Source organism: Sorex araneus, chromosome X (assembly GCF_027595985.1).
Source record: "Sorex araneus isolate mSorAra2 chromosome X, mSorAra2.pri, whole genome shotgun sequence".
Taxonomy (NCBI): Eukaryota; Metazoa; Chordata; class Mammalia; order Eulipotyphla; family Soricidae; genus Sorex; species Sorex araneus.
The window spans coordinates 159108890-159125149 of record NC_073313.1 but is presented as its reverse complement, the minus strand read 5'-3'; the positions used below and the strand labels follow the sequence as shown (position 1 = coordinate 159125149).

Here is a 16260-nt window from a genome sequence, read left to right as displayed (position 1 = left end):
GAGAGGAGGAAGACCCCATGTACAACCCCCAGCACCCCATGGACCCCAAACTGTAGGAGATCTAAGCACTTCTGAGTGCATCCCTCAAATTAAAAAAATGCAAAAATTAAATCCTAGTCCGGTGGTCAACTCTGGTTTGATCCCCAGCATCACATATGCTCCCCTGAGCCCACTGAGGTTCTTTCTTTCCTTTTTCTTTCTTTTTGGGTCATACCCGGCAGTGCACAGGGGTTCCTCCTGGCTCATGCACTCAGGAATTACTCCTGGCAGTGCTCAGGGGACCATATGGGATGCTGGGACTCGAACCGGGGTTGGCCGTGTGCAAGGCTAACGCCCTCCCTGCTGTGCCCCCCCATTGAGGTTCTTTCTGTGGCCTCTGAGGAATTCGTTCGTGATCCTCAAGTGGGGAAGACTCAGACTCTTAACTCAGCGCTGGAATTTAGAGGGCATCAAAGAATGACAAAAAGACAAGTCCGCGCAAGTTTCGTGCCGCGGCAAACACCAACAGAGACAAACAGCACAAGAAACTAAGAGACAAACAGCAAAATAGGAGAAGCCAAGCAGTTTCACACCACACCAGGTCCTGGGCCCTCACACGCAGTGAAGAAAAAGCCTGGAAGTAAACACAGGTGACTCCAAGCAGGGTGCTCTGAGCCCCGAAATGAGGAAGATGCCATCTGAATAAACCAGAGCTTGATCTGCGTTGATCAGATTAGCTGAATTCTAGTGTCTGATTAAAACACTCTCATCGAGACTGCCACACGGGTCATATTTAAATCGGTGGGGACAGGGACAGGGGCGGGAGACCCCACGGCATTTACCTGGTGTGTGGGAGGCCCTGAGTTCCATCTCCAGCCCCCCACCCCCAGCCCCCTCAATTGTTTCAAGTTTAAATTTTTTGGTTTGGGGCCATACTTGGCACCGTTCGGGGCTGACTCCTGGCTCTGTGCTCAGGGATCACTCCTGGCAGGACTCAAGCGACCGTTTGTGGTGCTGGAGATGGAATCTGGGTCAGCTGCTTGGAAGGCAAGCATCCTCCTCGCTGTCCTACTTCCACTCTCCACCCCATCCTCTGGTCAGGGAAATCCCAGAAAACTGCCACCATGCAGTCAGACTGCACAGAAAATGAGCTTTTTTTTTTTTCCTTTTTATTTGCGGGGGGTCACACCCAGTGCTGCACAGGGGTTACTCCTGGCTCTTGCACTCAGAAATCACTCCTGGTGGTGCTTGGGGGGACCCTCTGGGATGCTGGGAATCGAACCCGGGTCGGCTACGTGCAAGGCAAATACCACACCCGCTGTGCTATCGATCCAGCCCCCCCCCTTTTTTTTCCCTGTCCATTTGTGGTGGTGTTCAGGGGATTACATGGCAGGAGGGCGCACCCAGGACTCTCACATAAAGCCTGTGCTTTTTGGATCACCTCCTCCCCATGACTAATCTCCTGATAGTCTGTCTCGAATCCAGAGTCGCTTCCCTTCTCTGCACCCTCAGCTCCGGACTGAGAGACCAGATTGAATCTGCTAGTTCTGGTGATAACACAGTGGGACTCAGAGCTTTGCATGTGGGTGGCTGGGAGCAACCGAGAGCACCACAGGGTCCCTCCACCCTCCCAGGCCCAGAGCACTGCTGGAGTCCACCCCGGATAGAAGAGCAGAAGTTCCCGAGCATTCCCAGGTGTGGTCCAAAGCCAAAACAAAAACCAAATCCAACCCTTATTTTCTTTTTGGGTCACACCCAGCGATGCACAGGGGTTACTCCTGGCTCATGCACTCAGGATTTACTCCTGGTGGTGCTCAGGGGACCATATGGGATGCTGGGAATTGAACCCGGGTCAGCCATGTGCAAAGCAAAGGCCCTCCCCGATGTGCTACCACTCCAGCCCCCACCCACCCCTTATTTTCTATTTGCATTAGCGAATGGGCAGATGGAAAGATTGCAGGCAGGCTGGTACAAAAGGGAGGGTTTGGGTTATCAGCAAGACCGTGGGACAAGGTCAAAAGGAAGCCAGAAGGACTTCTAGGTGAGACCTTCTAGGTCTTATCTCATAGATTACCTCGAGATGTGATCACAAAGCTTTAGAGCAATTGGGGGTATGATTACCCCTTGGGGACCCTCACAGAGTCGCTTCACAGAGACCCCATCCTCCTAGAACCTCTGAAACTTATGCCAAAAGCCAGCTATTCAGAAGATGAGAGAACGAATAAGCGCCCCTGCAATGCTGTGGGCCTGAGTCTCAGAGCTCTTCAAGCCAGTTTGAGCTTCTCCCTCAAATGCCCTGTCTCTCCACCCTTTTCCTCTCCTGAATTTCCTGCTCTTCTTAAATTTCTTTCAGATGTTAAATTTCTCACTCAGGTGAGAGATTCCTGAGTGACCCCCCGAGTTCCTTGATGACCCCATCGCAAAATAAAATAAAATAACGCCTAAATAAAAGAATACATAATAACATAAAAGAATGCATAAATAAAACAATGCGTAAGTAAAACAAAAGAATGCATCATAAAATAAAATAAAAGAATGCATGCTATAATTGTCACCGAAAGCCCCTGCCCGGGTCCTTCTGTGCTGTTTGGGATGAAACATTGCCTTCCCACCTTGCTGCGTTCCCCTCGGTGCGCCCCACCGCCACGGTGGGGATGGCGGCTCTGGACTCGCCTCATCCGGGCCGGGGTCCCAGACCCCCCCCAGCCCCGCCCAGTCCCCCAGGAGTCCGGGTCCCGCGCGCAGCCTCACCTGCGGAAGGTGCGCAGGCTCTGCAGATCGACAGGCCCCGCGGCCAATCGGAGGCGCCCGGCTGTAGCGCGGGGTGGGGGGGATCCTGGGCGGGGTCGTACCTGGCCGCGTGAGTCATTCGGTCGGGCTGCCGCGCTCTTCGCCAATCGGACTCGGGGGCGGGCCCGGCGACGGCACTTGCCACCAATGGGAAACAGGGGCGTGCCCGCCGCCGGCCGCGCTGAACCAATAGGACGAGGGGGCGTGGCACCACGGGCGTGGCCTCGCGGGCCCCACCTGGCTACAGCACAGTCGGAGCGCGGAGGCGGCGGGCGCGTCTGTCCTTAGGGGTCCTCATCGCCATGGGGTCGGGGGCGCCAGCCGGCAGGCGGCGGTGGCTGCTCTTCACGTCGGTGGTCCTGTGTGAGTTCTGGGGGTCGGGAGGAGTCGGCGGGTCGCGCCCGGGCTCGCGGGAGGGAGGAAGGGGCGCCCTAGGACCTGGCGACCCCCGCGCGGGGTGTTGCCGGGCTCGTCCCTTTCCTTCCGCACGCCCTTCAGGCTGCTTCTGCCATCCAGTCGCGGAGCTGGGAGCCCCCTTAGCTGTCCTCCCGCGCAGGGCCCCCCTGAAGCCCTCGAGGGTAACGGGGAGGCCTCGGCCCGAGACCCCAGACCCCCCCGTTCCCATGTTGGTGGGCGCAGGGCCGCGCGCGGCGCCTCCGGGCCAGCTCCCTCGCTGGGAGTCGGCCCTTTGCCTCTCCCCGCCGTCGCCGGACCCGGAGAAGGCGCCCGGAGGTGGCCGCTGGCCCTCCTGGGGGTGTCGCGGGTGTCCCGGGAAGGGGGGCGGGAGCAAAGTCCCCGGGGATCGGGTGGAAACCCGCGGCGCCTCGGCGCGCACTCGGCCGCCCGCACGGAGTGCGTTGACCCGGGGCCCCTCCCCCGGGAGGCTCTGCCCTTGGCTTGGCCGGATCCCTTCCAGAAGCCGCCTCGGCCCTCCCCTGCCCTGCAGGGAAGCCCGTGCCTTGGTGAGAGCAACTTTTCCTGGCGGCCGGCGCGCACCTGTCCATGCGCGTTTATTTCGCGCGCGCGCGCGTGTGTCTGCGTGTGCGCGCGCGGGGCCGGGGACCCCCACCTCCCAGGGAGGCGCAGGAAATCTCCGGCTCCCGCGGGCTTTGTTTGGCGGCTGCTGAGGGTGGAGTCGCCTGGCCTGGCGCGCTCACCTCTCCTTTGTCCCTTATCAAAGCTCGCCGGGCCGGAGCCCGGGGCAAGTCCTGTCCCCCCTATTGTGCGGAGAAGGAAACGTCCGGGAGACGGGAAATGGCTTTTGCAGACGGACCCGGGGCCTGGGATGGACGCGGGCCCGCTAGTTCATCACTTTCCCACTCTGCCCCCAGCACCTCCGGCCGCCCGGAGCGGACCCGAGGCCACACGGCCCCTCCACCTCCTCCTCTCCCCTCCTCCTCCTCTCCCTGCTTCTTTCCTCCTCTCTCTCAGCCTCTTTCTTCCTGTTGTTTTGCTGGGGGTGGGTTACTTGGTGGAGCTCGGGATCCACTGTTAAGTTCGTACCAGTTCTTTGAAACTATATATATATATTTTTGAGGGGGGCTAGTGATTTGTTTTTCTGGCAATTCCCCCCCCACCAAATTAAATCTGTTTCTTCACGCATGCAAGGTGGGAATTCTACCAGGGAACCCTGCCCCCAGCCTTTTGGAGACACTTACAGTAACCCTTTCACAGCAGTAAGCCGAATAACAGCTATTCCAAGCTGGGGGCTGGATTTGGGGGTCTGAGATGGGAGCCCTAGAAAATGTCCTCTCTGGAGATGCCATTCCTGAGGGTGGGGAGGTGTGATCTGCACGCACTCCCCTCCTCTCCCGAGGGGAGCCAGCCGGCCGCGTAATGGTTGCAGGCATGCAGGAAGGGTCATTAGCGGGCAGCCATGACCCCAGCTATTAGCTTTTGGGTCAGCCAGGGTGGGGCAGCAGCGCCACCTGTCCCGGTGGTGGGGGTCAGCGGGTGAAGGAGGGACACTGAGAAAAAGGAGGGGCTTGCCCTGCGGGAGACTCCCCCTCCCCCACCTGGGGCTGGCCAGCGTTACTCAACGTGGCCAAGCCGGGAGCCCCAGGCCCACCAGGCTGAGGGAATGCCTTGTGGGTCACCCGCCCCGCCTCCCCCCAGCCTGTGCCTGCTGTAGTCCCAGCGTGGTGGTGGTGGTGGTGGTGGTGGTGGTGGGGAGGGGCAGGTGGCTGGGCTTGGAGGAGACGCAGGCAGTCAGTGTTGGGGAAAACTGCCCCTTAACTACTGGGGAGAAAGAGGAACGAGGGCTGAACCCGGCTGGGCCTCCCAGCCACTGGGGATCCTGGGGTCTCCCCATCCCCCATGCCTGCGTCAGCCTGGATTCCTGGGGCACGTTCCTTCTAGCTTCCTGGCTCCGGGTAAGAGTTACAAGAGCTGTAACCATGAGTCACCCCCTCTCTGACCCCTCTCGGCGGCGTCCCTGCTCCCCATTGAATTGGCTCCCAGGAAATAACTCTTTCCTGGAAACCTGGAAGCCAGTCACGGGCACTGGTGGAACCAGGAACTGGGCTCGGAATTCCAGCCCTGGCCACTTTCGCTTCCGTCGAAACTCACTGGGCTACTCTCTGTGTGTGTGTGTGGGCGGGGGGGGGGGGCGCCCTGCTGGCCAGTGACGCCTGGGGGAAGGCTGCTTCCGCTCTCTAGGCGGGTGGACTCCAATCACGGGGTCTCTTTGCTCGCGGGCCCCCTGCCCCGTGGGGTCTGCAGCAGACGTGCACCTGTCCTTGTCCCTGGAAATGATCTTTCCTTAAGCCAGGAGCCTTCAGAGACCCTGGGATTGTGTGTGTGTGTGGGGTGGTGGTGTGTGGGTGTGGGTGGGTGGGTTTCCAGTCTTGAGCTTCGGGTCCTATCTGCCTGGGACTCCGAGATAGGCCGGGCTGCATCCAAAGTCCGGGCTGGTGTCAGTGAGTTTTCCTGTGTGGGGGAGGAGGAAGCAGCTGGCGGAAGTCGGGTGCCAGGTCCGGAGGGAGCCCGGGGCTGACGCTTTCCCTGCTGGGGGCGGGGGAGGAACTCAGCTGGTCGGACTGGAAATTCTGCTGCCAGAGGGGGCTGCAGCCCGGAGCCCGGAGCCCGGAGCCCGGAGCCCGGAGCCCGGAGCCCGGAGCCCGGAGCCCGGAGCCCGGAGCCCGGAGCCGGGAGCCCAGAGCTGGAGGCGGGAATCCGGCAGACCAGAGCCCGGAGCCGGAGGCGGGAATCCCGCAGCCCCTGCATTCACCATCTGCCCCTTCTGGCCGCCGGGGCAGCAGATTCAAGTCTCTGAAAGTGCTCCCTGGAGGACAGCCCACCCCCACCCCACCCCCACCACGGAGTCCCACAAACCCCCCTCCTTCCTTCCTGCTGCATCCTGCCCCGCCCCCCCCCACTGCAGGGGGCTGGGAGAGCTGGCGGGAGGGGTGGGGGCAGAGCCTGCCCATCTCCAAACCCGCCAAACCCTGGTCCTCTGGGTGCTGAGTCTGCACCTTAGGGTGAAGCCAGGGTGCGGAAAGGCAGAGCCCCCAGCGGGCCCCCCTGGTGCTCTCGGGTCAGGGGAGACCCCAGTGCAGAGGGAAGTGGGATGAGCAGGGAGGAGCCCGCCTCTTTCTCTCCCCACCTTAGGGAAGCATTCAGAGTCCTGCAAAAACAATTCTAACAGGAAACAGGAGAGAAACAAAGGCTCGGGTTGTTTTTGTGTTTGAGGAGCGCTCAAGGCTTTACTCCTGGCCAGGAGCTCAGGGATCACTCCTGGCAGGGCTGGGGGGATGGGACTGGGGTGCGGACGCTGCCCCCCCTCACCCCCCCAGGTCCCGCCTCACCCCTGTGACTCTCCTGCTGTCAACAAAGGTTTCTCAGTGAAGCAGTGAGCAGCCGGTGTGGGCATGAGCTCGGGCATGCTGGTCACCTGGACCCTCCGTCCTGGGATCAGCTCAGCCTAGCTGCCCTCTCTGGCCACCTTGGCTCGCTCTGGCTTCTCCCGACCTCTCTCGGGTTCCCAAGGGCCCAGGGTCGCCGTGCTGCATCCTCCAAGGACCATGCCTGTGCGGCCATAGAGCTGGGAAAACACGTCTGTGCTAAGAAATGCCGCATGCTGTGTGTTGGGCGGTGGGAAGGTGCTGAGGGGATCCGGGAAATAACCCCCCGTGGCCGGGATCTCGGCGAGCTGCTGTGTGTGTGGCCGTGGAGAGGCGTCCCTGAGGGACTGTGCACGTGTCCGTTCAGCAAAACAGTTTAAAGAAATTTTTTTTTTCTTTTTGGGTCACACCCAGCAATGCTCAAGGGTTGTTCCTGACTCTGCACTCAGGAATTACTCCTGGCGGTGCTCAGGGGACCCTAGGGGATGCCGGGGATTGAACCCGATTGAACCCGAGTCAGCTGCGTGCAAGGCAAAAAAGCCCTCCCCGCTCTGGTATCGCTCCAACCCCCTTAAAGAGATTTCTTTTTTTTTTTTTTTCTTTTTGGGTCACACCCGGCGATGCACAGGATTCACTCCTGGCTCTGCACTCAGGAATCACCCCTGGCTATGCTCAGGGGACCCTATGGGATGCTGGGAATCGAACCTGGGTCTGCCGCGTGCAAGGCAAATGCCCACCTCGCTGTGCTATTGCTCCAGTTCCTTAAAGAGATTTCTTGTTCGGTGCCTGGGCCACACCTGGAGATGCTCAGGGGCTACTGGCTGTGTGCTGGAGATAGAATCCGGGGCAGAGCAGACACCCTAGCCCTGTCTCTGTGTTACCCGCTTCCCCATTGGCTCCAGACTACCCCCTTTCTCAGATATCCTATACACCTGAGCCAGGACCCCGCATCACCTGTGCAGGTGGGCATGCGTGCATTTCTGTTTTCCTTCCTCTGCCACGTCACACAGTGCTCTCCTTACACCACAGTTCCCCGGCTGACCCCTGGTTTTGTTTTCTGACACAATCACTTCTCGAACACGTTTCTAGATGTCGGTGAAAGAGTGGTTTGGCCGGGGAGGGGCCCCCAGGCGCGAGGGACATTCGAAGAGGCTCTCGCAGGACGGATGGGGTTTCCTTACTTGTTTGCGGGTGGTGCGGTTCAGCTGGCGTGGCCGGCGCTCAGACTTGCCGACCCGCGCCCAGCTTGGAGCCGCTGTCCAGGGCGTCGTGGCAGTCTCGTCTGCCGCCGGCCGGTGCCTGAAAATTTAATGAGAAACTCACTGATGGCAGCTGTGGGGGGCGTCGTGCGGGAAAGCCGGTGGCCAGCAGTTGCAGTGCACGCGTCTTGCTTTTGGGCGCTGCTCTGGGGCTTCTGTTTGTTCCTGGTGGCGCGCGGGTGGGGGGGTGGCAGCTGGCAGTGCCAGGGATTTAACTTGGGGTTCCCCGCTTGAGCTCTGCCCTTTATAATCACATAGAGGGGGGGTCTCCTGTGTGTCTCCTCAGCCTCTCTCCTTCCTCCAGGAAGTGGGGTGGTGGTCTCTCCCCAGGCTCTTCCTGGGATATGCGACCACCTACCCTCCAGGACCCCCTATGGCCGACAGTCAACTTCTTCCCTTCCATCACCCAGGGTTTGGATGGCTGCGTTGGTCCTGTCTTCCCCATGCTCTGTGGAAGTTTCCTGTTATTTATTGTCCTTCCTGCCTCTTGGCGCATTTGGTTTTTGCTCTTCCTTTCTGGTTCTGTTTTATTTTGATTTTTCCTCCTGTAGTCCACCTCCTGGTTTTCCTGGCTTTTATTCTCTCTTTTGAGTCTGGGGTGTTGCAGAGACCGAGCCTTGCGGAGCCGGGAGCCGGGCAAGCACTCTGCCCGCTGCACATGTACTGTCACTCCAGCCTTTTTTTTTTTTTTTTTCTTTTTGGCTCACACCCAGCGATGCTCAGGGGTCCCTTCTGGCTCTGCACTCAGGAATTACTCCCGGCGGTGCTCGGGGGACCATGTGGGATGCCGGGGATCGAACCCGGGTCGGCCTTATGCAAGGCAAACGCCCTCCCCACTCCCGCCCCTCTCTGCTCCCTCGAGTTGAAACTTTTTTTTTTTTTTTGCTTTTTGGGTCACACCCAGCGATGCTCAGGGGTTACTCCTGGCTTTGCACTCAGGAATTACTCCTGGCAGTGCTTGGGGGACCATATGGGATGCCGGGGATCGAACCCAGGTCGGCCGCGTGCAAGGCAAACGCCCTACCCGCTGTGCTATCGCTCCGGCCCCGAAACTTTTTTTTATTATAGTCTTTCGGGGTTGCCCCCAGCGATGCTCAGGGATTCCTCCTGGCTCTGCACTCAGGAATCACTCCCGGCAGTGCTCGGGGGACCATGAGGGATGCCAGGGATCGAACGCGAGTCAGCCACGTGCCAGGCGGACGGCCTCCCCGCTGTGCTCTGCGCCCAGGCTTCCCGGTCAGAACCCCTGCACGGCTCTTAATTGTGGTGAGGAGAGGTCATAGGCCAGCTCGCGCCAGCCTCGGAGGGCAGCGTAGAGGCTTGTGTGTGGGTTCGGGTTGATGTTAGCCTGTTTATTTTTCCAGGGGCCGCGCCCTGCCGGGCAGGGCCGAACCAGTCAGCGTTCAGGGCCGCCGGCCGCACCAGCGATGAGCTGGCGGGTGTGGTGCGGATCTTGAACTCTCGAGCCTGTGCTCTGCTTCTCACACCTCTTGTCCTCCCGGCCCAGGAGTTGGGCCTGGTGCCAGCCTCTCTGTTGGGACGTGACGTCAGTCTCATGTGAGACAGACCCGCGGGGGGCAGGCGCTGCCGGCCTGGGTAGATAGAGTCCTCGCTCTGCCACTCTGCCCCCGTTAGCTCCGTCACCTGGAGACAGTGACTTTTTTGGGGCCCCCGGGAATGTGCTAGAAATGTCGCCCGCTGTGTCGTGGGCTGGCAGGCTTGACCTCGGGGTCCCTGGTTCCCTCTGCCACCCCTCCAGAGTTGGGATCCGGGGCCGGGCCTGCAGGGACGGCGGGCTCACACCTCAAGACCAGGCATGTGGGGTCCCGTAGCAGAAAGAGGGGCGCTCTGGTGGGGGCCCCGTTTCCCTGTCTGGGAGCGCCGCTGTCTCCACGCCCTGCTCCGTGCAGACAGACCTGGCCAGCGGGGAGGCGGGGAAGGCTCCGCGCCCTGTTGTGCAATGTCCATAACGCCGCCCAGCTAAGTGCCCAGGACTGGAATAACAAACAGCTCAGCCTGTCTCCTGGGGTGCCCGGTTCCTGTCTGTGGCGAGGAGGGGAGTGGCAGTGAGTGAATCGCCATGGGGTGGGGCGGGTGCAGGGAGGGGCACGGAGCTTGGCGCCTGGGGGAGGCGAAGTGGGTGAGAGTTTCTGTGTCAGCGCGTGTGCACCTGCATGGGGCAGTGTGTGGAGGTGGGGCGGAGGGACTCAGGCGGGCTCAGGGACCAAGCCCGGGCCATACAAGCACCCTGCCAGCGGTACTGTCGCTCCAGCCCTTGCCCTGCTCTTCTTGAGTTCAAACTTTCTTCTTTTTTTTTTCTTCTTTTTTGGGGTCACACCCAGCGATGCACAGGGATTACTCCTGGCTCTGCACTCAGGAATCACTTCTGGTGGTGCTCAGGGGACCCTATGGGATGCTGGGAATCGAACCCGGGTCGGCCGCGTGCAAGGCAAACGCCCTCCCCGCTGTGCCATCACCCCAACTCCCTCTTTCTTCTTGTGGGCCCCCCTCCCACGCGTGCGCCAGCGTGTGTGTTGCTCAGTGCTGACTCCTGGCTGTGCACTCAGGAATTACTCCTGGTGGTGCTGGGGACTGTATGAGATGCCGGGGATCGAACCCAAGCCAGGCAGGGCTTTTGCCCCATGGGGTTTCCCGTTTGCTCAGTTCCCACCTGTCTAGATCCCATTTCACACACGGACTTCCGGGGTCCTGGAAGTCTCAGTGGGCTGGTCCACTCCGTGAGGGTTGGGGGGCCTGGACCCCCATGGCATGGACCTGCACAGGCGAGCTTGGGGCTTTGGGATCACGGGTCACCCCAGGTCAGGGCTGGCCCCGAGGGTCCGTGGCCTCAGCTGGAGTCAGTGTGAGGAAGAGCTGACCAGTCACAGACTGGTTTTGGTTAATTAGAAGCTGCTCTGCAGCCCGCGTCCAGGTCAGTTGCCAATTACTGTGCCGCGATGCTTGTTGGGGTGTGGGCTCCCGTGGGACCTAGAGCTTGGAGGGGAGGGGACTGTGGGAGCTCTGGAGGGGTGAAGGGACCCTGTAGCGGGGAATCTCTGGGGGCGGGGCCCATAGTGTGGGAATCTGGGGGCGGGGCCTATAGTATGGTATTATCTTGGGGGTGGGGCCCATAATGTGGGAATATCTGGGGGCGGGGCCTATAGTGTGGGATTATTTTGGGGCGGGGCCTAAATGTGGGATTATTTTGGGGTGGGGCCTAAGTGTGGGACTCTGGGGGCGGGGCCTATACGTGGGAATATTTGGGGGTGGGGCCTGAATGTGGGATTATCTTGTGGTGGGGCCTAAGTGTGGGACTCTGGGGGCAGGGCCTACTATGGTGGAATCTGGGGGCGGAGCTTATAGTGTTGGAATCTGGGGGCGGGGGCTCTAGTGTGGGAATCTGAGGGGAGGGGCCCACCGCATTAGCCAAGGCGGGGCTCTGGGCCATGGACTGGTGCTTGTGCCTCCCCCTTTTCTCTCTGGACACAGGACTCGGTGGCTTGTGGGGACACTTTCTCCAAAGCAGGATCTATTGATGGGCAGGGCTGTGGGCGGGACGTGGGACCTAGGTCCTGTTCGAGTTTGGGGAGGCAGAGGCAGAAGACAGAGAGGAGTGCGGGGGACCCCTGCCCCTTTCCCTGGAAGGGACGGGGTGGTGTCTCCCCAGCATCCACCTCTGGTGTGCTCTCCAGGCTGTGTGGCCGCGTGCCGGGGGTCTGTGCACACATCCCAGTCGGAAGTTCGTGTTCCCGAGAACAGTCGTGAGTTGGGGTCTCGGGAGGTCGGGCAGGGCCTGGGTGGGCTCCTCCTGCTGCAGTGGGGAGTGTGGTGGGGGCCGTGTCCATCCCGTCCTCTCCTCTCCCTGCGCGTCTCCCCGACCTTTGCAGCTGCCACCCTGTCCTGTTCCTACACCGGCTACGCCTCTCCACGCGTGGAGTGGAAGTACACCCATGGGGACGTCACCGGCCTCGTCTACTATAACGGCAAGATCACAGGTGAGATGGGCCCCCTGGCGACCCACGGGGGTCCAGGTGGTCTTCTGGGCACCCCCTGCCTGCACCCCATCTCACTGCACTCCCCCTCCCCCAGCTTCTTACGCAGACAGAGTCCACTTCATGCCCTCGGGCATCGCCTTCACGAAGGCCACGCGGAAGGACTCGGGCCGGTACACCTGCATGGTGACCGATGAGGACGGCAACACGTACGGGGAAGCCAACATCCAGCTGATTGTGCTCGGTGCGTACCCACCCGCTCACCCTCGGGGCCCGCTGCCAGAGTGGGGGGCTCGCCAGAGAGTGTGGGGACCCTGCCCGCCACCCCAGCACTGTCTCTGCCTCCAGTGCCCCCCTCCAAGCCCGTGGCAAACGTGCCTTCCTCTGCCACCATCGGGAACCGTGCCGTGCTCACCTGCTCGGAGAAGGAGGGGTCCCCCCCGCCCGAGTTCTTCTGGTTCAAGGATGGGGTCCCCATCCCCAGCAACCCTAAGGCCAACCGTGCCTTCAGCAACTCCTCCTACACCATCAATGAGAAGACGGGGGAGCTGGTACGTGAGGGGGTGGTCTCTTGGACCCCCAGGAACTCTTGAATGCCTTTCTTTGTTGTGTTGGGAAAATTTGGGGGGGCGTAGAGGGGGTCACCCCTGGCGGTGCTTAGGGAAGCATACGGGGTGATGAGAATGTAGCCTGGGTCAGCCGTGTGCCACACACACCCTGTCCGCTGCAATGTGGCTCGAGCCACGTGTCGGAATTTATTTATTTCAGGGGGGTTGGGCCACTCCTGGTGGTGCTCAGGGAGCACTCCGGCCGGTGCTCAGGGCACTGTATGTAGTGCTCAGGGCTGAGTGAGTTTTGGCTGGGTGGGGGTTGGAGCCCCGGTGCTGAACTGCTTCCTGGACGGAGCTGGCGGCCCGGCCAGCAGCCAACCTGCCTCTCCCCCCAGGTCTTCGAGCCCGTGACGGCCTTCGACTCGGGGGACTATGTGTGCGAGGCTCGGAACGGGGTGGGGCCCCCCGTGCGGTCCGAGATGGTGCGCATGGAAGCCGGTGAGTGGCGGGGCGCAGGCCTGCCTTCCCTCGGGCCTGGGCTGCGGGGACCTGGCCGGGCGTGGGAGCTCCTGACCCGGGTCTGTGCCCCCCAGCGGAGCTGAACGTCGGGGGCATCGTGGCCGCTGTGCTGGTGACTCTCATCCTCCTGGGGCTGCTGGTCTTCGGCATCTGGTTCGCCTACAGCCGCGGCTACTTCGACAGTAAGCGCCTCTGTTCCTGCTCGCCTGCCCTGGGGGTGCTCCCTGGGCTGTGCTCTGGGGGGGGAAGGGCCCTGACTCCACCATCCACTTTCTTCTCTTGCAGGAGCCAAGAAAGGGTGAGTGAGGTGGAGGATCAGAGCCGTCTCCTTCGTCCATCCCTTTGCAAGCTGCTTCTAGAACATTCTCAGCTCCCGCCTCTGAGGGCTGGCAGGGGGTGGGGAGGTGTATGGGGGGGTTGCTGAGGGTCTCCCCTTTCTTATCTTTGTCCTCAGGACCCCTGGCAAGAAAGTGATCTACAGCCAGCCCTCGGCCCGGAGCCAGGTGAGCTGGGGGGCCAGACCCCACCTGTATGTTGGGTGAAGTGTGGAGGTGGGCGGAGCCCTGTGGAGGTGGGCGGAGCCCTGTGGAGGTCGGCAGGGCATGTGGTAGATGAAGTCTTGTGGAGGTGGGTGGGGCCTTGTGGAGATGGGAGGAGCATGTGGGTGGGCAGAACATTGTGGAGGTGGGCAGAGCCTTGTGGAGATGGGTGGGGCATGCAGGTGGGTGGAGCCTTGGGATGGGTGGGGCATGTGGGTAGGTGGAGCCCTATGGAGATGGGCGGAGCATGTGGGTAGGCGGAGCCTGGTGGAGATGAGCGGAGCATGTGGGTGGGCAGAACATTGTGGAGATAGGCGGAACCTTGTGGAGATGGGTGGGGCATGCAGGTGGTGGAGCCTTGGGATGGGTGGGGCATGTGGGTAGGTGGAGCCTTGTGGGTGTGGGCGGAGCATGCGGGTGGGCGGGACGGGGGGCTGTTATGTCTCCACTGTGTATGTCTTGTCTCCCCAGGGAGAGTTCAGGCAAACTTCCTCCTTCCTGGTGTGAGGCTGCCTCCGCCCTCCGTTCTCTGCCCACCTGCTCAGGTGCTACTGGACTTTGGCCCGCAGACTGGTTTCTCACAATGATGCCTCACTTACTGCCTTAGCTAGGATGTCACACCTCTCTCCTCTCCCCATACCGCTTCCTCTCCTGACATCACTGTGGACTTGTCCCCCGTGGGGATGGGGGACCGAGCTGCTCGTGGACCCTCCTCCACATACCTGGTGGGGGTGACGGGTGCTTAGCAAACATCTGCACTGGGGGCTTCGGCTGCTTCCTCCCATACAGCAGGGGCGCCTGGGACCCTCCTGTCTCAGGGAGGCCGTGCCCTGGTCTGGAGGGAAACGGGGACTGCTCTGGGCATCTCAGCCTCCTGGAGCGCCCCCCTGCGGAAGGAAGCAAAGGGACCAGCCACCGCCCAACCTCCGGCCAGCTCAGGTCTCGGCTGTAGCTCATGGACAGACCCAGCGAAGATGTGTCTTCAGATGCTGGGGACATGTGCCCTGACTCTTTCTGAGCGTGTGTGTGTGTGTGTGTGTGTGTGTGTGAGAGAGAGAGAGAGAGAGAGAGAGAGAGAGTGCATGGGTGTGTGTGCCTTTGGGTGATTGTTGTATATTGAAAATAAAAATCTTGGTTTGTCAAAGCTTCTTGTGGGTTGTTGGGATGGGGTGACGGGCTAGTTTTGCAGACAGTGAATCCCCCTCAAACTTTGCTTCCCAAACCCCACCCCCCTGCCACCTGACTCTGGTCTCCAGCTGGAGGGGGCTCCTGTTCCCACCGGGCAAAAATGTGTAGTTCTTCCCAAGCTAGCCCAGGCTTGCCCGTGCTGCAGACCACTTCCAGAATGCTGGATAGTAGAAAGAAGCTTTTTTTTTTTTTTTAATTATCCTGGTGGGGCCGGGTGGGTGCCTTGAGATGTCAGGACCAGACGGAGGTGTCCTGTGTGCAAACTGATCTGGTCCACTTAGCATCTCTCTAACCCGGAGAGCATCTACAGTCTTTTTTTCTTTTTGCCATGTGGGATGGAACCCAGGAATGCAGAACCCCACCCCTGCCCGCTGGACGTGGTAGGGACAGATCGTCACTGCCTGTCTCACTGCCTCCTTGGTACTGATAACCTCAGTTTGGTTCCATTAAGCGGATAGAACTGTAAATTGTATTTATTAACCAGCCCAGGGAATGAGGACTAGGAGGACTGCAATGCGGACGAGGATGAGGGAACTGATGCCTGGGATTATGACCAAAACTAAGACAACGACTGTAAAGGGAGAGATTGGGCTAGGCTGGGGAGGAGAGAGAAATAAACTGACAACCAGCCAGCTTGGAGCTGGAGCGATAGCATAGCAAGTAGGGTGTTTGCCTTGCACGCGGCCGACCCAGGTTCGATTCCTTCATCCCTCTCGGAGAGCCCGGTAAGCTACCGACAGTATCGCGCCTGCACAGCAGAGCCTGGCAAGCTACCCGTGGCATATTCGATATGCCAAAAACAGTCACAAGTCTCACAACGGAGACGTTACTGGTTCCTACCCGAGCAAATCGAACAGGACTACAGTGCTAACCAGCCCATAAACGTGCTTGCTGGCTTCTCCCCCAGGGCACTGCTCCCTAACAGAATTGGGGCACCCTACCACAAGGGTTTCATAAGTAAAACGGACAGCAAGGTACCAACTCAGGGTCTCCTGCCACTGAAAAGGGAAATGCCAGATGGAAAGAAAGAAAAGGCTGGCGCGGGGCTGGACCGATAGTACAGCGGGGAGGGGTTTGCCTTGCACGTGGCCGACCCGGGTTCGATTCCCAGCATACCACATGGTCCCCCAAGCACCGCTAGGAGTAATTCCTGAGTGCATGAGCCAGGAGTAACCCCTGAGCATCGCCGGGTGTGACCCAAAAAGCAAAAAAAGAAAAGGCTGGTGCTTCAGGCCACACAGCCTGTAGGTCGGCTTGGACTGGGGGCGTTACCACAAGGTGAGTCTGGGTTGGTCTAGCCCGAGGGGGTGGAGGGCTCACCTGTTTGCAAACTCAAACTATCAACAAAGGAGAAAGCCTGAGAGCATTTGCCTGGCACACAGGTAACCCAGGTTCAGTCCCATGCACGGTTCCCTGAGCACTGGCAGGTGAAGCCCCTTCAACAGTGTTCCCATCTGTGGGTCCGCTGTGGCCACCAGGTGGTGCTAGGTGCACAGGATTTGGTTTCTTTTTCTTTTTTATTTATTTTTTTTGATGCAATATAAATTACAAAATTATAGAGATTAGTCATTTAACAATTTTAATAACTAATTTCAAGCAAT

General features: G+C 60.1%; 1 protein-coding gene across 1 annotated transcript; it reads left to right on the top strand.

Moving 5' to 3' along the window:
* The first annotated feature begins 3004 nt into the window (after positions 1-3004).
* On the top strand, positions 3005-14609 carry F11R (F11 receptor). Its single transcript, XM_004613756.2, has 10 exons — positions 3005-3132; positions 11563-11631; positions 11758-11865; positions 11960-12106; positions 12211-12413; positions 12809-12911; positions 13007-13114; positions 13218-13230; positions 13387-13435; positions 13943-14609. Exons 1-10 carry the CDS (start codon positions 3072-3074, stop codon positions 13976-13978), a joined length of 897 nt encoding a protein of 298 aa, XP_004613813.1. The 5' UTR covers positions 3005-3071; the 3' UTR covers positions 13979-14609.
* The last annotated feature ends 1651 nt before the right edge of the window (positions 14610-16260 follow it).